The sequence below is a fragment of the Mobula birostris genome, chromosome 9 (genome assembly GCF_030028105.1).
Source record: "Mobula birostris isolate sMobBir1 chromosome 9, sMobBir1.hap1, whole genome shotgun sequence".
NCBI lineage: Eukaryota > Metazoa > Chordata > Chondrichthyes > Myliobatiformes > Myliobatidae > Mobula > Mobula birostris.
In genome coordinates this window covers 8,669,971-8,695,258 of record NC_092378.1, presented here as the reverse complement: position 1 = coordinate 8,695,258, position 25,288 = coordinate 8,669,971, and the positions used below count along the sequence as shown (strand labels likewise).

General features: G+C 40.0%; 1 protein-coding gene across 1 annotated transcript in view; it reads right to left on the bottom strand.

Annotated features, from left to right (window-relative positions):
* Window positions 1-23,175, bottom strand: part of tbc1d15 (TBC1 domain family, member 15) — a 63,254-nt gene extending 40,079 nt beyond the window's left edge. The window contains exons 1-5 of the mRNA XM_072267477.1: window positions 23,077-23,175; window positions 14,556-14,651; window positions 5,908-5,982; window positions 4,514-4,655; window positions 462-672 (exon numbers count right to left, since the gene is read on the bottom strand). Of these exons, the coding sequence (XP_072123578.1) occupies window positions 462-672; window positions 4,514-4,655; window positions 5,908-5,982; window positions 14,556-14,651; window positions 23,077-23,115 (563 nt within the window). The 5' untranslated portion in view covers window positions 23,116-23,175. The remainder of the gene's footprint in view (window positions 1-461; window positions 673-4,513; window positions 4,656-5,907; window positions 5,983-14,555; window positions 14,652-23,076) is intronic.
* Window positions 23,176-25,288: the final 2,113 nt, after the last annotated feature.

The window sequence follows — 25,288 nt, the reverse complement described above, 5'->3', positions numbered from 1 at the left end:
GGTTTAAGGTGCTGGGGAGCAGGTACAAAGGAGATGTCAGAGGTAAGTTTTTTTTTACTCAGAGAGTGGGCAGTGCGTGGAATGGGCTGCTGGCAACAGTGGTGGAGGCGGATACGATAGGGTCTTTTAAGAGACTTTTGGATAGGTACATAGAGCTTAGAAAAATAGAGGGCTAAAAGTAGGCCTAGTAATTTCTAAGGTAGGGACATGTTTGGCACAACTTTGTGGGCCAAAGGGCCTGTATTGTGCTGTAGGTTTTCTATGTTTCTATAGTATACCACCATAGTTAGAAAACTTTAAAAAGATAAGGTCTTTTATTTCAGCAGGGAAGACCAGTACAAAATTAAATAATTAAAAATAATAACAAAACTCTAAAATAAGCCCTGCAAATTCAAAAAGATATAGTCAACAGGCATGCACCTTAAAGATGGATACTTTCTTAAAAACTTTTCAGTACTTACTCACTAAGAAGAATATATCTCTTAAGGCACTGAAATAAATTTCTGCTGCCGCCGTGATGAAAATGCAGAGCTGGTAGACAAGTATCCCCAAGATAAAATACGATGTATGACCAACCCATGTCTTCTCTATTCATTTTGATGGACTGCAGATCAGTCAGGTTGAAGGAGAATGCCCATTTGCTTCTTTTACTCATGGTATACACTGAATCATCTAAAAACATTAAACACAATATACGAATGAAATGCCAAAAAACATCTGCTCCAGATGTTGGAAATGTGAAATATAAGTAAAAAGGCCAATGGAAATATACTTTATACTTTATTGTCGCCAAACAATTGGTACTAGAACATACAATCATCACAGCGATATTTGATTCTGCACTTCACACTCCCTGGATTACAAATATTAAATATTAAAAATAGTTAAAATTAGTAAATATTAAAAATTTAAATTATAAATCATAAATAGAAAAATGGGAAGTAAGGTAGTGCAGAGAAACCGAGAGGCAGGTCCGGATATTTGGAGGGTACGGCCCAGATATACTTGGAACATTTGTAAAGAAACTACTGACAGAAGATTGTCATCCTGAACTTTCTCTCTCCACAAATGCCATATTAGTGCAGGTCATAAATAGAAACAAATCTGAGTCACAAAAGTTTTACGCTTAAGTTAAGAATCAGTTAATTTACTATTTGAAAAACATACATGTGATGCCTGAATTATAGCTACTTGGGTTATGGAAATTTCCCTCACAGAATTCAAAATCACTCTCCAAAACTTTGAAATACAGAATAAAATTTTCTCTCACAGAATTATTTTAGAAAATAAATAAATCAACACAAATGTTCAGTGTATTTTGGACATTAATTTAATATAAGGAAATATATACAGAAAATCTGCATTCAAATGGTTTCTAGGAACACAATTCCCTCCCACACACCCCCAACCCTGCCCCCAGAATGTGGTGCTCATTTGTACAGTGAAACCAACACTAATTCTCTCTAGTTATTTAATTTGAAGTCCAGTACATGTAACTTATCAGTTGAAAGTAGATTTTTTCCCCTAAGGAACTATCTCCAAGATGCTTTTCACATTGTCTTACATTGCCCTTTCCTTAATGTTAATGAAAATTTACTAAAAGATATGCCTACAAAGATACTAAAAGGTAGTTCATTTGGCCCAGTACATCAAGAGTAAAGGCCTCCCAACCATTGAGCACATCCACATGAAACACTGTCATAGGAAAGCAGCATCCATCATCAGAGATCCCCAACACCCAGGACATGCTCTTTTCATGTTGCTGTCAACGGTAGAAGATACAAGAGCAGGGTTTACACCACCAGGTTCAAGAACAGTTACCGTCAACTGTCAGGCTCTTGAACAAAAGGGGATAACTATACCCAATTCTCCATCCTTTGAGGTGCTCCCACAATCAGTGATCTCATGTTAAGGACTCTCTAACTTTTATTTCATGTTCTCGTTATTTATTGCTATTTACTTACATTTGTGTTTGCACAATTTGTTGTCTTCTGCGCTCTATTTGATCTTTCATTAATCCTGTTATAGTTTCTATTTTATAGATTTGCTGAGTATGCTCAAAGGAAAATGAATCTCAGGGCTGTATGTGGTGACATATATGAATTCTGATAATAAAATATACTTCATCATTTATTACAATATTCCATTGTATTTTTGAAAAGTACATCAAATTCTCAATTTATCTGAAAATTTAAATATCATGTATATGAAAGGCTTTCTTTCTGAAATGTTAACTCTGCTTCTTTTTCCATAGACCCTGCTGCGCATTTATAACATTTTTAACTTTTATTTCAGATTTCTAGCAAGGACAGTTTTTTTCAGCACTTTCCTAATGTGGTTGTAATGTGATTCAGCCAATAAAATGAATCTTGTAAGAAGGCCTCAGTTAATTCAATGATTCCCCCAAAAGGCATTTCTAAAACGCCAAAAGTTGTTGATGTGCTAAATTAAAACACATGGGATTGGGAGTAAGCTATTGACGGGGATTGAAAAATGACAGACAAGAAACAGAGGAGGAGGATGAATGGGGCTTTTTCAGGGTGGCAGGCAGAGACTTTTAGGAATTAATCCTTGGGCTCCAGCTATTCAAATGTGGTAACCAAATAAAATATTGTGAAGTTTGCCAAGATGTGAAATCAGGTGGGATTATGAGCTGGGAAGAGCATGCAGAAAGAATTCAAGGTCATTCAGACAAATTGATTATGCGAGTAAATAAATGAAGCATCAGTATAATAAGGATATCAAATTTGGTAGGAAAAGCCAAAAGATTAGCTTTGTCAGATGTACAGTGAAATGTGCTGATTCTGTTAAATGAAATCCGCAAGGGTTGTGCTGCACAGCCTGCAAGTGTTGCCATGCTTCCGGTGCCAACGAAGCAAGCCCTAAACTCATGAATCCCAACCGTACACCTTTAGAATGTGAAAAGAAACCAGAGCACCTGGAGGAAACCCACGCGGTCACAGGAAGAATGTACAAACTCCTTAGAGACAGTAGCAAAAACTGAACCCCAATCTTACAGCTGGCACGGTATAGCATTATGCTAACCACTGTTTTATCAAAACAGTGATAGACTGGGAAATGGTGATATGCAAAGACACCTAGAGATTCCTGTACACCTATCACTGAAAACAAACATGCAGGTGCAGCACACAGTTAAGATTACAAAGAGTATGTTGGTCTTTATAGCAAGAAACCTTTAGTACAGTCGACCCTTCTTATCCGTGAGTTCCGCATGCGCGAATTCAACCAACCGCGAATTGAGAAAACGCAGAAGTGCTCTTCCAGCACTTGTTGTTCGAACATGTACAGACTTTTTTCTTGTCATTATTCCCTAAACAATGCAGTAATACAACTATTTTACATAGCGTTTACACTGTATTAGGTATTGTAAGTAATCTAGAGATGACTTAAAGTATATGGGAGGACGTGCGTAGGTTATCGTGGATCGGGATCGGAAAAAAACCGGAAGTTGTCTTACTAAGTAAGTCAGAACAGGTACATCCAGTATTATTTAGCGTCAGTTAGTCAAACGTTTGTCTTAGTATATAGTATATATTATACCTTTCTATGTATATAAAACACTTAAGAAACGTATGTTTCAGCGCCGGGCTCGGGAACGGAAATTCCCGAGTTCAATCCAGTGACAGACCACTCCTGTGCGCGCTCTCTATCCGTGTCGGGTTGATGCACAGGATCAAAAACCCAAAACCTCAAAACCCAATAGTTAAACCACTGCGCTGCTTAGTAATAATTGTAGCTTTCATCGGGGCAGGGCCTTTCTCATTTTATCCTTTAAAATTGTCCCAATCGTTGACCGACTGTAGCCTAACACTTTTCCAATGACCGATGGCGTTCACCTCTTTCCGATCGCTTTATTATTTCCACTTTATTTTAGGTCGTGATCATGATTATTTTTGTGAACAGAAACACTGCGAATTCAGAGCTCCGGCACCGGGTCCTAATGTCCACCGCACTGAGTCAGGTTAAAAAAGGTCCGGGGTTCCGCTGGGTCCTAAGGTCCACCGCATTTAGACAGGTTGAATAAGGGACTTGAGCATCCACGTCTTTTGGTATCCGCAAGGGGTCGCAGATAAGGAGGGCCGACTGTACAGGAAGAAGGATATCGAACTGCAAACAGACAGAGCTTTAAGGAGATCACACCTTATCAAAATATACATGTCTCTGAGGGAGTACAACAAATATTCACTGGACTGGTTCCTGAGGAGGTGCATTATCATATGGAGAGACTGAGTGACTAGTTCAAGAGAATCTCATAAATATTCAGGGCTGAATAGGCTGGATGCAGGGAGGATTATTTTCTCTAACTGGAGATGTAGAATCAGGGTCACGGTGTCAAAATGCAGAAGATACTTAGAATTAAAATGACAAGAAATTCTCTAAGCTGAAGAACTGGAGGCCAAGTTGCTTAATAGAGTTAAGGAGTAGGCAGATAATTTATTTGCACCAGCGCTAGAACAATGTTTTTAATGCATTGTATAAATATTTTACATACCATCACCATTCACAAAGGGCTTCTTTTTGAAGGAAACTGTATTAAGCATATCCCATTCAGCCTCACAACTAATTTGATGCATCATATTTCTGGAAGTTTTTTCCTTAGGGGGCTGAGTCCATTCAACAACTGAACTGGAATCCTAAAAGAATTTCAACAAACATGAGATGTAACAGTTTTTATTCCCTTTAATTCCCTCTCACTAAAGATTGTACAGAAAAGTATTTAAATATTTACTTCCTTTGTTCATAACACAAACTGATGAAATTATGGGAGAGAACATCTCTGGTACTCTCAAAGGATTTTTCAAAGAAAAAATAATACATAAAATATTGATATACAATTTGAAATCTGCTTTTAGCTTTGAACAGAAGGAAACTAGCAAATTTTTAACTTGTAGCTCTTGAGCCAATGCTTTAATTACTAATTTACAATGTTTCAAATTTTCTAGGCACTCATTCAGAAAAATATGGGAATTGTGAAGTATTTTATAATTTCTAAAAACAAATCAATGCACACAAAATGCTGAAGGAATTCAGTGCGTCTTTCATCTATGGAAAGAAATTAGCAGTCAGCATTTTGGGTTAAGAGAACCTTCATCAAGACATTGGTCATATCCTGATCATGGGTCTCAGCCTGAAACATCGGCTATTTATGATGCTCCCTGATCTGACTTCCTCCAGCATTTTGTGCGTGTAGCTGAAGATTTCCAGCATCTGAAAATCTTTCATGTGTTTGTAAATAAGGAAGTATTTTTAAAACAAAAATGATTTATTATTTTCTGTGTTGCCAAAATAAAAATAGACCATTTAGTAAGCCTATTATTGAACATATGGGGAGATCATGTAATCAACATCAGAGTTATTTTAACTGCTGCAAAATGATCATTTAAATCAGGAATTCCCAATCACAAACAAGAGAAAATCTGCAGATGCTGGAAATCCAAGCAACACATACAAAATGCCGGAGGAACTCAGCAGGCTAGGCAGCATCTATGGAAAAGAGTACAGACAACATTTCGGGCCGAAAGCCTGCCGGAGGGTCTTGGCCTGAAACATCGACTGTACTCTTTTCAATATATGCTGCCTGGCCTGACGAGCTCTTCCAGATCTTTGTGTGTGTTATCAGGGGTTCCCAACCTTTTTATGCCATGGACCAATACCATTAAGCAAGGGGTTCATGGGCCCCAGGTTGGTGCCCCTGATTTAGATTAAGGCAAATGTATAGACAGAAATTAGCTGAATCAATTTCTTTATGGCACAAAATGAAACTACAAAAATATTCCATAACTGTAACTTGATAACAGAGAACGTGTACGTAGATACTGCTTCTGTTAGGACTTCACGAGAAACAAACTAATTTGATGTATTTTACTTGGTTATGTTATAAATTACCTTTCCTGCAAAAAATATATTTGATGAATCCAGGGAGTCATCCACTGGTGTCCAATCCACAACAACTCCTGAACCCTACAAAACAAAAAGAACTTGAGAAATTGGTTGCATCAACAAAAGTTCCATGTTCATTGATGTACATTTGTGCCTAAATCTGAGAATGCCTGTGTTTTGGAATTCTCAATTTTATATCACATTCCTTGTCCCTCTTTTTCTTTGCAACTTCTACCAGCCTTCCGATCCAATGCTAACCTCTGTCCTTCACAAATCTTCAGCATTCCACCATGAGCAACCTTCCCATCACTTTTGTGTTCAACTTTTGGATCTTCCTGCTGAAACTCTCTCTTTACCTCCAGATAGTCCTTGAAACTTAACCTAGATCATATTTTCAATCACGTGCCCAAACAACTTTTTAATTTATTTCAAAGCACCCCTATGAGGAAGCTTGTAAAGTTTTACATTGGAATCACCTCACAAATGCAAGCTGCCAATGGAAGGTGGATCTAGGCTTGGGAGCATTGTGATGAAGTTGTACAATCACAAGAAAACGGCAAATGCTGATATATTCTTTGACAGGCATTGTCCTGCAACAGATGCCCGAACTCTGATTGCATTGGTTGGGGTGCACGTGTGCGCACAGAAAATTATGTCCATATGTAGTTACTACCTCTTGTTAGCAGTAATTTCAGTACTAATGAACCTTCCTCATTCAGGTTCACACATGCTTGAAGCCACCATGGTGTCCCACAAAATGCACAATGTAAAATTTTTACTTAGGAAATGAGAAACGTCTAGTAAGTGGACAGCAAAACAGACTGACTGCTCTGTTTAAGGGTAACTAATGAGGAATTCAAAACAAGGACTGTACTGCAGTGGCAGAAGCTCTGGGCATTTGGTAGTCAAAATACTGGGCATCATCAGCAGGGTATACCTGGCAATGCAATGGAGCCAAATGTAGGCATGTCTTGGTCTAGAGACATTCTGTGAAACACAGCTATTTACATATCTACAGAAATTCATGTCAACCACACAGTCTGTGGCCACATCAGGGGTTCCAGGACAGATTATAAATAAACCGCTTGTAGGCGCAGCCAGTAGACTGCATGCAGACGAGGCCAGCGGACTGCATGCTGTGCACAATTTTAAGAAAATGCAATAATTTCAGTGGGAAAATGTGAACATGTAAATTATTGAAAATATATCTTCATTTGCAAGAACACAAGAAATTACAAATACTATTAAAAAACCTGTGATTCTTGTGGTTCATTCATTAATGAACTATGGCAATGAAATATTTACATTACTGCCATACAATAACCACACAGGAAATTTCATTATTAATGGTGAAAAAAACAGATACTAACTGCCAATTCCCTCTTGGAGACCATTTGCTTCCTTCTTATAATTTGTTTCATAGTTCGCTCTGAGAAATGGCATCACTTTTTATGTTGAGAAGTCTGAGCTTGATCTTTTAGACAGATAGTACAATTCCCCAAAATCAAGCATTAAACTTACTGATACCTGCTGCCATAGATCCTCCTAAGCTGTGTGCGAGTGCACGTGCACATTTTTCAACCAGCGCACAAAGGAAATTAATGTGCGCACAAAAGGTTAGTTACCTAAAATAATGTAGTAGTTAATAATTATACTTATTGAAAATAATCTTTTAGTGAACTGTTTCTGTTAACTAGTTAGTTGTTTTTCAAATACCACAATGCACGAAACTAATTTACGTCACCTCACCTATCCTGTTCCAGTTTGTACAGCTGCATCACAGCGGCAGCCATGTTTGGCGGACAGTGTTCATATCGTAAAGTTTACGAAGATCTGTTTCAAATCCTGTAGATGGCTTACTAAGTTTTTATTGGAAAAAATATTGATTCATTATGTCAAATTTAAAAGAAGCGAAGGGCGTGAAGCGCAAAAGTACTGCAAATTTGTTTAAAGTTGAATGGCTTAACAAAATAGTAGAAACTGTTACACCGAAAGCTCATGAGGTCATGAACGTTCAGCTTACGAGAAATATTTATGTATGATCCGGAAACTGGAGTTATCTGTTTGTATTGCCGTGATGCGAATGTTGCTGGAGAATTTGCTAGTGGAAAGAAGTGGGATGGTATTTGGAAACTTGACTTTTTGAAGTATCATTTGGCAAGTAAATCACATTTGGACGGTGTACAAAAGCCCGTCATTACCCGTTACAGGAGTGCTACGCATGTTACAGTTGAGTGCAGATGAGCGAGAGCGAAAACTATCAAACCCAGAGGAGATCAAAGTTGAGGTACAAGAATGGTCAGCTTTTGATTTCTCCGCAATTGCAGATTGTGACTTCACATTTGGCGATGAACAAGTTAATGCCTTATGTCTAAAATATCATGATTTTCTAGCTGAAAATATTGTAATAGTAGACAGTTTAATGATTTCAGACTTTCCGTGCAGAGAAAAAATTAAATCCAAACCGATTTCAAACTTTGCTCAAATGGTGGCATTTGTACTTCAAAATGAACAGTTTTGCGACCTTACACAATTGGTGAACATTGCGGGAACCTTTCTTACATCTAGTGCGGACTGTGAACGAGGTTTTAGGCTAATGAATCAACTCAAAAACAAGCTGAGAAACCCTTTAGGTGAATGTCATTTGGATATGTTAATGAGAATCAAAAGCTATCAATGGGATGAAAGTTCTATTAGTCGGGATAGAGTTTACAAAGAATGGGTAAATGCCAAAGACAGGAGAGAGAGAAAAAAATAACTGAGTGACTTAGTGACTTAAATATGATAAAAATTAAATATCTCCAACCTGATGGCATGAACATTGACTTCTCTAATTTCCGTTAATGCCACTCCATACCCTATCCCTTATTTATTTATTTATTCATAGTCATACTTTATTGATCCCACGGGAAATTGGTTTTCTTTACAGTTGCACCAACCAAGAATAAATATAGCAATATAAAATCATAAATAATTTAATAATAATATGTAAATTATGCCAGGAAATAAGTCCAGGACCAGTCTATTGGCTCAGGGTGTCAGACCCTCCAAGGGAGGAGTTGTAAAGTTTGATTTATGATGATGATTTTTTTCTTTCCCCTTTTTTTCTCTCTTTTTTTTCTCCCTCTGTCGCTCTCACTATAACTCCTTGCCCATCATCTGGGCACCCCCCCCCCTTTCTCCCTAGGCCTCCCGTCCCATGATCCTCTCCCTTCTCCAGCCTTGTATCCCTTTTGCCAATCACCTGTCCAGCTCTTGGCTCCATCTCTCCCCCTCCTATCATTTCGGATCTCCCCCTCTGCCCTCAAATCTCTTACTATCTCTTCTTTCAGTTAGTCCTGATAAAGGGTCTCAGCCCAAAACGTGAACTGTAACTTTTCCTTTAGATGCTGCCTGGCCTGCTGTGTTCACCAGCATTTTTTGTGTGTGTGACTTAAATATGTATGTTATTTTGTTGTTATTCTGTGCAGTTTTATGTCAAATATTTTGTAAACCTACATAAACTGTCCCATGTGTGCATTCAGTGCGTACATACTTTTGTCACAGGAAAAAAAGTTTGCACAACATAAGATTTTTGCACACACTGACTACTAAAAATTAGAGGGAACATTGTCTGTTGCCTCTTTGTTGAGTCATCTCTCACCCTCTGCAAGCTCGTCCTGACCACATTAATAAGATTCCAAAAAGATGAATTAAAGCCCTGTATATCCATAACATACTGTGACAACCTCAGAATGTCTTGAAGTGTTTCAAAGCAATGGTTCCCCCAAGTAATTTCAATGTGAACTATAATACAAAAAAATTCAAAACATTATAGACATCTAACTGTTCAACTGGGTGACTGTGTGGCTAGACATAGCTCAAATACCATCTATAAATTTGCTGACGATACAACAATTGTTGGTAGAATCTCAGGTGGTGACGAGAGGGTGTACAGGAGTGAGATTTGCCAACTAGTGGAGTGGTGCCACAGCAACAACCTGGCACTCAATGTCAGCAAGACCAAAGAGCTGATTGTGGACTTCAGGAAGGGTAAGACAAAGGAACACATACCAATCGTCATGGAAGGATCAAAAGTGCAGAGAGTGAGCAGCTTCAAGTTCCTGGGTGTCAAGATCTCTGAGGATCTAACCTGGTCCCAACATATTGATGTAATTATAGAGAAGGCAGGACAGCAGCTATACTTTATTGGGAGTTTCAAGAGAGTTGGCAGGTCAACAAATATACTCAAAAACTTCTATGGTTGTACCATGGAGAGCATTCTGACAGGCTGCATTACTGTCTGGTATGGTGGGAGCCACTGCACAGGAGCCAAAAGAAGCTGCAGATGGTTGTAAATCTAGTCAGCTCCATCTTGGGTACAAGCCTACAAAATACCCAGGATATCTTTAGGGAGCGGTGTTTCAAGAAGGCAGCATCCATTATTAACGACCTCCAACACCCAGGGCATGCCCTTTTCTCACTGTTACCATCAGGTAGGAGGTACAGAAGCCTGAAGGCACACACTCAGTGACTCAAGAACAGCTTCTTCCCCTCTGCCATCCGATTCCTAAATGGACATTGAATGGACACTACCTCAATATTTTTTTTTATATATGACTAAACACAGTGATGGATATGACCAAACACAGTGATGGAGGTAGAGCTGTAGATGTAGTGTATATGGATTTTAGCAAGGCATTTGATAAGGTACCCCATGCAAGGCTTATTGAGAAAGTAGGGAGGCATGGGATCAAAGGGGACATTGCTTTGTGGATCCAGAACTGGCTTGCCTACAGAAGGCAAAGAGTGGATGTAGATTGGTCATATTCTGCATAGAGGCCGGTGACTAGTGGTGTACCTCACGGATCTGTTCTGGGACCTCTACTCTTCGTGATTTTTATAAATGACCTGGATGAGGAAGTGGAGGAATGGGTTAGTAAATCACAGGATTGAGTTTAAGAGTTGAGAGGTAATGTTGCAGCTATATAGGACCCTGGTCAGACTCCACTTGGAGTACTGTGCTCAATTCTGGTTGCTTCACTACAGGAAGGACATGGAAACCATAGAAAGGGTGCAGAGGAGATTTACAAGGATGTTGCCTGGATTGGGGAGCATGCGTTTTGAGAATAGGTTGAGTGAACTTGGCCTTTTCTCTTTGGAGCAACAGAGGATGAGAGGTGACCTGATAGAGGTGTACAAGATAATGAGAGGCATTGATTGTGTGAATAGTCAGAGGATTTTTCCCAGGGCTGAAGTGGCTAGCACAAGAGGGCATAGTTTTAAGGTGCTTGGTAGTAGGCACAGAAGAGATGTCAGGGGTAAGTTTTTTTATGCAGAGAGTGCTGAGTGCGTGGAATGGGCTGCCGCCGGCGGTGGCGGAAGCAGAAACGATAGTGTCTTTTAAGAGACTCCTGGATGGATACATGGAGCTTAGAAAAATACAGGGCTATGGGTAAGCTTAGGTAGTTCTAAGGTAAGGACATGTTCGGTACAGCTTTGTGGGCCGAAGGGCCTGTATTGTGCTGTAGGTTTTCTATGTTTCTAATATACAGTATTTCTGTTTTTGCATGTTTTTTAAATCTATTCAATATACGTAATTGATTTACTTGTTTATTTATTATTATTTTATTTACTATTTTTTTTCTCTCTGTTAGATTATGTATTGCATTGAACTGCTGCTGTTAAGTTGACAAATTTCACATCACATGCTGGTGATAATAAACCTGATTCTGATTCTGAACTTGTTTTCTTTGAAGGTTCTCTTTTCAACATATCGCTGCACAAAATTTCCCTGTGACCTCCAAGATACTTCAATAAATAATTTTCCTAATACTTCAGCTAACTAGTTAATATTCTATTGAAAATGCAAAATGGAGCCTAAAAGTGAGAAAACAATAATGAATGGCACTAAAATGATGAATGCAGTACACATTAGCAGTAAGTACTGAACATCCACTTTGTAAATATCTAAAATAATACAGAGGCAGATGGTAGAAAATACACTGAAGATTTGAAAACAGTGCAATGCCAATGCAGTGCTGCAGAAATCTATGTTCACTTCAATATGCATATTTTTACACCAGCTAATCTCCAAGACAGCACTAACAGCTCCTCTGGCAGCCCAAGAAATCACCACAGCTTCTCTTCAAAATATTAAAGCAAAAAAAAAAAAAAAAAATCACTGCATAATTTTGGGTCTCCTTGCCATGGGCACATAATCAGTAACTCTTATATCAAATCTTAAGGCACAGTATTTTCATTTGTTGAAACCTGAGCACACATATTAAAAGCTGCACTCTGAAGCAGAAAATCAATTAAGCAAATGAATGTGTGAGAAATATGTTCAACTAGTGTGGAACAACTTAAGTGACATTAATATCCTATTGGAATACTGGATGATTTTTCTCCAACAGATATTTATGCGACTTATTGGACCGAGCATCATCTACAGTTTGGTATATGTAACAATGGTGGAAGTCAGTCTTTTTATCAAAACACATAAAACTGTATGCACGTTCAGTGAAATGGTCAACTGTAATTACAGAGTAACAGATCGGCAACAAAATGACCTCAATAGGCTCGATATATCAGAACACCCGTGGACTCTCCAAAATACAAAGAATCTAATAAATGAATAGTTCTTCTCTGTGCAGGGTGCAGGCTTTCAGGTTCTTGGATCATTGGGATCTCTCCTGGGGGAGGTCTGACCTGCACAAAAGGGACAGGTTGCACCTGAACCCGATGGGGACCAATATTCTCCCAGGCAGGTTTGTTAAAGCTGTTGGAAAGGGATTAAACTAATTTGGCAGAGGAATGGGAACCGGAGTGAAGGGACCGGGATCGGACAGATGGTAAAAAACAAAGATAGCATGCAGTCCGACTGTCAGGAAAGTTAGGCAGATGATAGGACAAAATTGCAGCCAGCAGGGTGCGTATCAGTGCATTATGGATGCAGAATCAAAAAGGGTAGCAAATACAGTACTCAAAGTGTTATATCTTAATTCATGGAGTATAAGAAATAAGGCAGATGATCCTGTTGCACTTTTACAGATTGTGTGGCCGTCACTGAATCGTGGCTGAAGGATATGTCGATGGGAGCTGAATTTCCAAGGCTACACATTGTATTGGAGGGATAGGAAGATCAGCAGAGGGACAGGCATGGCGTGGCTCTGCTGGTAAAGGATGGCGTCAAATCATTAGAAAGTTGTGACATAGGATCAGAAGATGTTGAATCCTTGTAGGTTGAGTTAAGAAACTGCAAGGGTAAAAGGACTCTGATGGTGGTTACATAAAAGCCTCCAAACACTCGCTGGGATGTGGACAACAGGTTACAACAGGAAATAGAAAAGGTGCGTTAAAAGGGCAATATTATGAAAGTCATAGGAGATTTTAGCATGCAGGTTGATTGGGAAAATCAAGTTGGCAATGGATCCCAAGAGAGTGATTTCCTCGAATGCCTACAAGATGACTATTTAGAAGAGATTGCCCATGGTGTTACAGGAAAGTTACTAACATGGTTACAGCATTGGCTGATTAGTAACAGCCAGCAAGTGGGAATGAAAGGATCCTTTTCTGGTTGGCTGCCAGCGACTAGTGCGTTCCGCAGGAGTCAGTGTTGGGACCATTTCTTTTTATGCTGGATATCAATGATTTAGATGATGAAATAGGAGGCTTTGTTGCCAATTTTGAAGATGATACAAAGATTGGTGGAGGGGCGGGTCATGTTGAGGAAACAGGTAAGCTGCAGAAGGACTTAGACAGATTAGGAGAATGGGCAAGAAAGTGGCAAATGAAATACAATGTTGGAAAATGCATGGTCATGCACTTTGGTAGAAGAAATAAATGCCCAGACTATTTTCTAAATGGGGAGATAATCCAAATATCTGAGAGGCAAAGGGACTTGGGAGCCCTTGTGCAGGACACCCTAAAGGTTAACTTTTGTGTGCAAGTCGGTGGTGAGGAAGACAAATGCATTCATTTCAAGAGGTCTAGAACTCAAGCACAGGGGTGTGATGCTAAGGCTTTATAAGGCACTCGTGAGGTCTCACCGTGAGTATTGTGAACAGTTTTGGGCTCCTCATCTAAGAAAAGATGTGCTGGCATTCGAGAGGGTTCAAAGAAGATTCACAAGGATAATTCCAGAACTGAAAGAGTTATCATACAAGGAATATGTTTGACGACTCTGGGTCTGTACTCGCTGGAATTTAGAAGGATGAGGGGGAATCTCATTGAAACTTTTCAAATGCTGAAAGGCCTAGACAGAGTAGATATGAAAAGGATGTCTCCCAAGGTGAGGGAGTCTCAGACAAGAGGGCACAGGATAGAGGGGCATCCATTTAAAGCAAAGATGCGGAGAAACCTATTTAACCAGAGGGTGGTGAATTTATGGAATTTGTTACTACAGGCAGTTGTAGAGGCCAGGTCATTGGATGTGTTTAAGGCAGAGTTTGATACGTTCTTGACTGGCCACAGCATCAAAGGTTATGGGGAGAAGGCCATGGAGTGGGGCTGAGGAGGGGGGAAAAAAAGGATCAGGCATGATTGAAAGAGTGCAGACTTGATGAGCCAAATGGTTTAATTCAGCTCCTATGTCTTATGGTCTTAAAATAATTCATAAATAGCATAATACTTTAGTTATAAAAATACAACTAGAAAAAAATTAGCTAAAGTACCTTTTCAATTAATCTCAGAACCCCAGGAAGTGTATCTTGTTCACCATTTCTGTCGGAGTATGAATGAATGAACACACCATCTTGTTCGTATACAATCTAGAAAAATAAAGATGGAACCAAACTTTAAAAATTGATTGATCAAAATATTCTAATATTAAAGACTATGCTTTATTTTTAACTATAATAAAAATGAGTTGAATTGAAATGGAACTAAATAGAAATAAGTCAGTATCACGGTTTCACCTGTTTCATCCATCCAGTCCACCCACATAGTATGTTGCTTCAGGAAGGCTAGTGGTATCATCGAGAATGCCTATAATCCAGCCGTTTCTTTGTCTCGTTTCTACCTTCTATGTGAAGATACAGGAACTTAAAAGCTAGGACATCCAGATTTAAGAATGTTTTCTTCCCTATTGTTATCAGACTTCTAAACTAACCACCTCTTTCACACCCCTCTTCCCAGTTTTGGTACCACATTTTTGGACTTTTAATTCTGTCTCTCTTAGTTATTCCATTACTGTTATTACCGAGACATGACCAAATAGAGAATCATCAGAACTTTTAAACAACAGGATGGCAGATTATTGGAGATTTACTAATATAGGGTGGTGAGGAATAGAAGAGAAAAAGGGACAGGATGGAAAGGGTGCTGGCTGTGATTACTCAATACCATAAATATCAGCTACATTAAAAGAAAGTGTTCTAAATCCAGCCATCTTCAGCTGTTTCACTAATTGCCTTTTCTCCAACACAACAGACTGAAATGGTGATCTTCATTCATAACTTCAGTGTTGATTTCAAATCCAATCTCCTAAATCATGCAGCAATCTATGCCCATGTAGAGCAATGCTCAAGGTACATTCAAGTAGTCACAAATGGCAGACATACTATGCAAAGAGAATAAATAATCTCTGATGAGAGATCTAGCTGCATGTCATTAGCACTAAGTAACATGGTGATTAACAAATCGCTCATGAACTTTCTTCTATAATCCCTAATATCATGGAAACTTCAAACATGGAAGAGCAAATTACAAAAGTGAGACTAAGATAACTGCCTTGATACCATACTAATTTTTGGGAAAGCAGTGACTAGGACATTCGCTGGACAGGCTACATAAGCAGCAAGCATTAACATGAACATTCAGGTCTGACTGAACAGGAGCCACCATCCCCCACTCACACCCTTCCTCCAAAGTTCTATCAGCATCTAGAGCAGGGGTTCACATCTTTATTACACCACGGTCCAATACTAATATATTAGTATATATTAATAAGGAGGGCCCATGGACCCCAGGTTGGGAACCCCTGATCTACAATGAGGGGTTAAGTTAGAAGTGTGCTGGACCATCTGGGTAAAAGCAGCTCCAACAATACTGAAGAAACTCTAAATTGGCACATTCTCTACCTCCTTAAAAGTTCATTTTCTCAGCCACTTTGGATACAGTGAGCACCAGCTGCCAAGCTGTGTGCAGGAACTGAACAAGGCTTCTTCAACAGCAATGCCAAAACCTGCACCTTCTACCAAATGCATGAAAAATAATCTTGTGAATTCCACCATATTCCTTTCCACGTCATACATCCTGATATGGAAGTTTATCGCCATTCCTTTATTGACACTGATCAAATTCCCAACATATCTGCACTGCAAAGGCTCCTATTTCAAATGGACCACCGCACTGTCACTAGCACAATAATGCACAACAAATGCTGGCCTTGACAGTGTTGCCCAGAAGCTTTGAATGAATTAAAGAAAATGCAGTTCTGCAAATGCAAAATCAACCAGTTTTCATGGACCAAACTGAAAGAGCTCATGGCAATTTGTCATCTAAAAGCTAGTCTTTAAAAGGGTCTGCACATCTCTGTCAAGATTTCATCACAGCAAACTACGATTCCAATTTCACAATGTTCAAGTCACTCCATATACATCTGGTTACATCCATATTAGCAACCCTTACACAACAGTTCCTGATAAGACACCATCCTGTGATGAAAGCACTTTTAACAATCCTCCTTAGCTCATGCCAATTTTTATGAAATGCTCTCATTGCTTTCAATTTTATTTTTCTTTTGAACTTTTATGCCAATAGAGTAAGCATAGATGACTCCACAGTCAGACATTTGACTTGCCTGTTTCCAGAATTATCACTGATTTAGTATTTTCAGATTGCATACCATTAAACCATCATTACGTAATTATGCTATAGTTCTAATAGTTACATAACTTTCAAATGAATTGCAATATATTCAACTTGAAAACACTATGAACATGTTTTTCTGTTTCTTTTTCAGTTAAGAAGATGCCCTTTGTTCCTCTCAAAGCTTTTCAACATTTCTAATAGTTGCACTGTCAAATGCACAAAAATTGAAAATGAGTAATGAATCCTTAATCTAGGTCAACAATATGTTTCTCTCTCTAACAGGGAGCTTTACAGAAGCATTAGCAAATAGAATCTGCCACAGCTATTTAAAACAGTTTTAGGATAGGTGGCCAAAAGTTTAACTAAAGACAATGCATTAAGAGCGAAATAGAGCGATAGTAGTTCAGGGAGAGGACTCCAGAGAATTGTTCCTGGACAGCCGAAAGTGTAACACTTATGGGCAGAGTGTTTAAAATTAGAACTTGCAAGAAGTCAGAATTATAGCAATCCAGAAGTGTGAGAACTGTATGAAATGGTAAAGGAAGTTAAATGAGTTAGGAGATGGGAATGCTCTAAGGCCACTGAGGGGTATAGAGATGTACGATTTCAATTTATTTAGCAACTTTAGTGAAATATTACATTCTAACATAACTTCAAACCAATCTAATAAATATTCACTTCAGTTCACAGGAAATAAATTGACCGGAAACCTGAGTGATGGTTGCCAAAAAACTTGTGCTTATTTACAGCTGTCTCCAGAAGGCTTCCACCATACATCTTCGCCAATACTAGCTGAAATTCAGCTACCAGTCCTTTCTCATTTGTCCAACACCTTTTACCTCCTTCACATTTCTCATTTTCTACCATCGATTCACATGTTAACCCTGCCTGTGGCCTTCTCCCATTTCTTATAAGAGAAGTTCAGCCCCTCATGCTTGCTTTGCCATCCAATAAAATAGTAAATGGTTTTTTTAACCGCAATATCAATTTCCTGAATTAACCCAAACATGAGAAACGTAAAGGCCTTATCCGGGATCTAAGTGTTGCCCCTCAGCAATATCCAAAATACAGCGTCAAGACCAACCAAAATACATTCAACCACGACAGATGCCAAATTCTGCCCATTAATCATGTCAAGTTGTACTGGGGGCATTTTGTTATGTTGTGTGAAATTTTGTTTGTTATTAAGTATATCTATTTTTAAAATAACAGCTGAAAAAGGCATTTGACCCAAATTGTCAATACCAACTGCCACCAATTTTACTTCATATCACCTAATGATAACTACTGCCATTTCTAAAATATCCAAAACATATCACACACAAAAAAACCTGATGCTGAATCACAAGGAGATAATAGGGGCAAATCACCAAGTTAGGTCACACGAGAGCACCTTAAAGGAGGAAAAAGAGGTTTAGAGGGGGAAATTCCAGAATTTAGTTACTTGGAGAATGAATTAAAATAAAAAGGCTAGAAGAGACTATGGAGTTGGGAAGAGCGAGGCCGTCAGTGGATTGAGAATGGATAAGAACTGTAAGTTCAAGACACTGTAGTTTTAGAAGTAAAAAACAAATACAAGTTGACCACTGATTTTCTGGATAGTTGATAGTTCGGCACCTCTTTTAATTCAGATGAAATTACAAGGCCAAGTATCACTCACTTTTTAAGAAGCGTTTGTTAAATAATGTGAATGCTGGCAATTCCGAACAAACATTTATTAAAGAATTTAACATGAAGGACGTTCTTTAGTTCATTGCTTGAAGGTGGAAGAAGTTAGAACCTTCAACACTAAAGAATGGCTGGCACAAGTTGTGGCCTTTCTTGGTGTTTGATAATGCACCTGAAGAAAAGTTTGACAATGATTTTTACAGGATTTTGTGTATGAAAGTAATTTTTCATGATTTGCTTGTGTACACAGAAAATATTACGGGATCTGCCTTCAAAGATATAGGAAGTAGTCTTCATGAAGAAAATCTAAGTGAGTGGATGATTGTCGATGACGAAACATCTGTTGTGCAGACTCAGAAATTATAGACTGCGTTGATAAAAACACTGCAAGTGATGAAGATGGAAGTGATGTTGATGAAACAATGATGTACTATTGACAAGTTAATTGAGTTCTTGTGTGATTTAATCAAAGGGTTAAAGAAACTACCTTCGTGACAGAACAAGAGCTAATGAATTTTTATCTGATGTAAAAAAATTACACAGGGAGAGATCAAAACACATGAAACAACTTTGCCTGGATGAAATATTTAAAAAGATAAGCAAGAAGCAATACTCTTTGCAAGCACGGGCTGCAGAACCGGATGGCATCCCAGGGCAGGTACTCAGGATGTCCGCAGCACAACTGGCAGGTGTGTTTACTGATATTTTTAATCTCCCCTCTACCTCCTGCTTCAAAACATCCACCATCATTCCTGTACCAAAAGAGACCAACGTAACATGTCTGAATGACTGGCGTCATGTCACACTCACCTCAATAATAAGCAAATGCTTTGAGCGGCTGGTCAAGGATTACACCTGCAGAATGCTACCACCCACACTGGACCCGCTACAACTCGCCTGCCGACACAACCAATTGACAGATGAAGCAATAGTCATAGCTCTACATACCGTCCCTACACATCCAGAGAAGAGGAATGCTTATGTGAGAATGCTGTTCTTGGACTACAGTTCAGCATTCAACACCATAATTCCACCCAGGCTCAACAAGAAGCTCAGAGGCCTCAGCTTTGGCCCTGCCTTGTGTAGCTGGATCGTGGATTTCCTGTAAGATCGTCGGCAGATGGCAAGAGTGAGCTCCCTCACCTCCACTACTCCACACAGGTGCCCCTCAGGGCTGTGTCCTAAGCCCCCTCCTTTACTCTCTGTATACCCATGACTGTGTCGCCACCCACAGCTCCAATTTGCTAATTAAATTTGCTGACAACACAGCACTGATTGGCCTAATCTCAAATAATAATGAGGTAGCCTACAGAGAAGAAGTCATCACCCTGACACAGCAATGTCAATAAAACAAGCTCTCCCTCAATGTCACAAAAACAAAGGAGATGGTTGTGGACTACAGGAGGAATGGAGACAGGCTAGCCCCTATTGATATCAATGGATCTGGGGTTGAGAGGGTGAACAGCTTTAAGTTTCTTGGCATAAACATCACCGAGGAGCTCACGAAGTCTGTACATACCGGCTGTGTGGTGAAAAAGGCACAACGGCACCTCCCTCACCTCAGATGGTTGAAGAAGTTTGGTGTGAGCCCTCAAATCCTAAGAACTTTCTATAGTGACACAATTGAGAGCATCCTGACTGGCTGCATCACTGCCTGGTATGGGAACTGTACTTCCCTCAGTCGCAGGGCTCTGCAGAGAGTGGTGCAGACAGCCCAGCGCATCTGTAGATGTGAACTTCCCACTGTTCAAGACATTTACACAAACAGGTGTGTAAAAAGGTCCCAAAAGATCACTGGGGACCTGAGTCACTCCAACCGTTCCAGCTGGTACCATCCGGGAACTGGTACCACAGCGTAAAAGCCAGGACCTACAGGCTCCAGGACAGCTTCTTCCACCAGGCCTTCAGACTGCTTAAATCATGCTGAAACAACTGTATTTCCATGTTATATTGACTACCCTGTTGTACATAATACTTACTATAAATTACTATACATTGCACTTTTAGACAGAGACGTAACACAAAGAACATAAGAAATAGGAGTAGGAGCAGGAGTAGGCCATCCGGCCCATCCAGCCTGCCCCGCTATTCAATAAGATCATGGCTGATCTGTCCGTAAACCCAGCTCCATCTACCTGCCTTTTCCCCATAACCCTTAATTCCCCTATGTAAAAATCTATCTAACTGTATCTTAAATATATTTAGTGAAGAAACCTCCACTGCTTTGCTGGGCAGAAAATTCCACACAGATTCACCATTCTCTGAGAAAAACAGTTTCTCCTAAATCTTCTCCCCTGAATCTTGAGGCAATGTCCCCTAGTTCTACTCTCACCTACCAATGGAAACAACTTTCCTACTTCTATCTCATCTATCCCCTTCAAAATTTTGTATGTTTCTATAAGATCCCCTCTCATTCTTCTGAATTTCAGAGAATATAGTCCAAGGGGACTCAATCTCTCCTCATAAGTTAACCCCTTCATCTCTGGAATCAACCTGGTGAACCTCCTCTGCACTGCCTCCAAAGCCAGTATATCCTTCCTCAAGAACGGAGACCAGAACTGCAAACAGTACTCCAGGTGCGGCCTCACCAGTACCCTATGTAGTTGCAGCATGACCTCCCTGCTCTTGAATTCAATCCCTCTATCAATGAAGGCCAACATTCCGTTTGCCTTCTTAATAACCTGTTGTACCTGCAAGCCAACTTATTGCGATTCATGCACAAGCACTCCCAAGTCCCTCTGCACAACAGCATTCTGCAATCTTTCACCATTTAAATAATAATCTGCTCTTCTATTATTCCTTGCAAAGTGAATGATCTCACATTTACCAACGTTGTATTCCATCTGCCAGACCTCGGCCCACTCATTTAACCTAGCTATATCCCTCTGCAGACTCTCCACATCCTCTGTTCAATTTGCTTTTCCACTCAGTTTAGTGTCATTAGCAAACTTTGCTATGCTACACTCAGTCCCCTCTTCCAAATCATCAATGTAAATGGTAAACAGCTGCGGGCCCAGCACCAACCCCTGCGGTACCCAACTCACCACTGACTGCCAACTGGAGAAACATCCATTTATACCAACTCTCTGCCTTCCATTGGTTAATCAATCCACTATCCATGCCAATACACTTCCTCCAACTCCATGCATCCGCATTTTATTTCTAAGTCTCTTGTGCGGCACCTTATCGAAAGCCTTCAGGAAATCCAAGTATATGACATCCACCTGTTCCCCTCTATCCACTGCACTCATTACTCCTTATGTATATGAAGGACATAAGTAATAAAGGCAATTCAGTTCAAAGTAATTAATAAGTTTATATTTAATTTTTGTTCAGTTAATAATCCTTTTTAAGCTTCTAGTCTATTTTTGCCATTATTATTGCATGACCTCTTTTAATCTGGCAAGGCTCAGGAACCGTGGGTGCCAGAAAATCAGAGGTCAACCTGTAGAATGTATGAATAGGATATAATGCACATTAGGATACGCTAAAAACATGGGTTTCAAATCAATTTTATACCATGGACTCATACATTAAGCAAGGGATCCGTGGACCCCAGGTTGGGAACCCCGGTTCAAAAGATACAAAGTTTAAGATATGCTGAAGAATGGTAACTGGCTTGGACAGCATTGCCATAGTCAAGTCTATATACAATCCCAAAATCCTGGCATCTCAATACTTTGGCACTGCTGGATTGATGGATTTTCCTTTAGTTGTTCTTTTTCCTTATTATTTTTATGATATACCAACACTTCATAATTAATTTTTTAAAAGTTGCTTCACATTTAGCACCTTGCATTACAATAAATTTAAAGTGAACCAGCTAAATTTAACAAGGGCATGCAAAACGATCGTTTAGTTCAAAATGTATATAGAAAAATGATCCTGGTAAGTTTAAAAGGAACATGGGAACAGAGCCCAAGTGAATTTAAAGGGAATATTGGAATAACAACCAAGTGAGTTTAAAAGGAGTGTGGAGCTAGTGAGTCATCAAACATCATCCATATTGACTTGACAATACCGCACAGGTGACAATAATAAATCAATTTTATGTTTTTTGATTGCTGCCATGCACTTTATAATTGACTTTACTGTTCTGCCTATTTCTCGTTTCAGATAAACACTTTTCTTAAGTAGTGAATTTGCATTTGATAACTTCCAATTGGCAGGAACTATTCTGGAATGTAGGGAATTTTGGGAAAAGATTGAACCTGATTTCATGTTCAAACAGCAATCAAGTACAGTATTGAAACTGTATCAGGGACCTAACCAACAGTACTTTCCGCTCATACATTTTCCTAATGTGAAGATTATAAAACTGCAATGTTTTTCAACGTATCAAATTCAAGTTAATGGCAACTTGGTCACACTGTGAAATATAGAGCAGGGAATCCTCCAGCCCCACTCGCCCTTGGGTCTGACAAGGAGGAGGAGGGTGTGTGCAAAAGACTGGTGTTTCCAGCAGCACGCAAAGTGTTGCCTGCACTCGTGGCACTTCCACTGACAACTTGTCAACACAGAGCTGCTTCCCAGCTTCGTCTCGGCGTGGACTGTTTATAGGTAACAGGAGCAAAGCCTTCCACGCTCAGCGATGCAGCAAGAAGCTCAGAGGAATCCAACACAGGGAACAAAAACAAGCCGAGGGACGCTCCCCGATCGATCCGGGTGATGCAAAGAGCGGAGGTAAAAGGAACAAGCCAGCACAAACACTACCTTCCCCGCCGCCGTCGCTGCTGCCGCCGCCGCCGCCATGATGCCGCCCGCGGTGACGCGCTGCGCTCACGTGCCTCGGCGGGGAAAACAGTTGAGCTGCGTGCGCACCGCGGCACGGCACGTCTGCGGACGACTGTCGGGACCAACGGAGGTGGCCAAGATGGGCGCCAGGAGCGAGCGGGCTGGTGCAACAGCGCCACTCCCTCCGCCGCACCCTGGTGACAGGTTGGTGTAATTGCTGATGTGATCAGGTTCTTGGTGGTATTTGACATGGTGTTTAAATAATGTCAAAAGCAGAATAATGTGGAAACTAGAATTCTGAAGGAAAAACAGAAGATGCTCATCAAGTAAAGTTCAATGTAAATTTTATTACTAAAGTCCACATTGTGTCCAGATATAATCATATGGTCTGACACCAGTAGAGAAGCGGTTATTGGTGAATTCACAGTCCCCTGGGAAGACAACGTCAATGGAGCCCATGAGCGCAAGTTAACCAAATATGCGGAATTAAGATCAGAGTGCAGAGACAGAGGGTGGAAGGTCCCATTTGAAGTAGGCTGCCGTGGGTTTATTGCGTTCACTTTCCAGAAGTGACTGCGTGACCTTGGCTTAAGTCAACCAGCAGGGCTGTAGCTGAGGCAGCAGAGAAAGGATCAGCATGGGTGTGGACCAAGTATGTCCAGAGGGGCAGATAGTCAGACAGTGTATACGTATCTTGGAAACCCTTCAGTAGTTGCATAGACACCTGAAGAGCAGTCTGTCTGTTGGATGGAAGTGGCCAACAACTCTGATAGAGGCAGATGCCAAGTTTTTATGCTCACCAGTGCGAGGTGCACTGCTGGCCCACCACCTCGAAGGAGTCTTGATCATAAGCGGGCCAAAACTCCTGAAGACAGGTGGCAGATCAACTGATGATCCCACTGGTGATAGCACAGGACAGTTAACATCTTAGTCCACGTGTATTTTTTAACTCTATGTCACCATATACAACCCTGAGATTCATTTTCTGGTGGGCATACTCAACAAATCTATAACGGAATCAATGAAAGACCGCCTAAGTACTAGAAAATACAAAAACTAAAGAACTGATTGTTAACTTCAGAAAGGTATGGGGTGAATTTTAGGGGCTTAATAGTGGATAGGATCAGCAGCTTTAAGTATCTCAGCATTAACATATCAGATGACCTGACGTAGGCCCAGTATATGTCAGCGTCTTTACTTTCCAAAAAGATTTAAGAAGTTCAGCTTGTCACTGAACACTCTTAACAAATTTCTACAGATTTGCTGATCAAGGTATCCTGACAGCTTGGATCGTAGTCTTGTATGGCAATTCGAATGCATGGGAACTGCAGAGTGGTGCACTCGGCCCAAAACATCATGGGCACATCCCTGCCCACCATATGAGACTCTGCCTGTAACACCCATCATCAAAGATCCCCACCATTTGGGACATGTCATCTTGTTGCAACTACCATTGGGCAAGAGGTTCAGAAGCCACCAAGTTAAACCACCAGGTTTAAGAACAGCTAACTCCCTTCAGCCATTTGGTTCTTGAACCAACCTGCGTTACGCCAATCACTACCTCAGTATAGCAACACTATGATCGCCTTGCACTTCAATTGACTTTGCTTTTAATCTAATTGTGTTCCCTTGAAAAACACTGGACAACTCTTTTTTTCAAAAGTATTGCTTTCTCAAATTTTTGTTTTCGGTTTACGATAGAACACTTGAAGATGAACACAAATATCTCAGACTACTTGAATCATGTAAGAATTTGGAGAAACAAGAAATTAACTTTTATTGAATGTAATGTGTTTAATTGCATAACGGTGCTGACGCTTTGCAATAGTTCAGCTAAGCTAAAAATGTTTTGTTAATGAGTTTCATTTGTACTCTGTTTGAGGCTTCTCGCTTAAGTGTCCAATAATAGTCAGCCAGCATTGATGGATTCCAGTTGCCCTGATATTTTTTCTCCGTGACCACAATGTCCTGGTGAAACCTTTCACCATGCTCATCACTGACAGGACTAAGATTTGCGGGGAAGAAGTCTAAATGAAAATGCAGAAAATGAATCTTTAGTGACATGTTGCACTTCATGGTTTTGTATGCTTGGAAGCATGTTGTCAACCAGCTGCATGTAGTTTGGTGTTCTGTAGTTGCCTACAAATTTTCAACAACATCCTTGAATACCTTCCATGTGATTCTGTGGTTC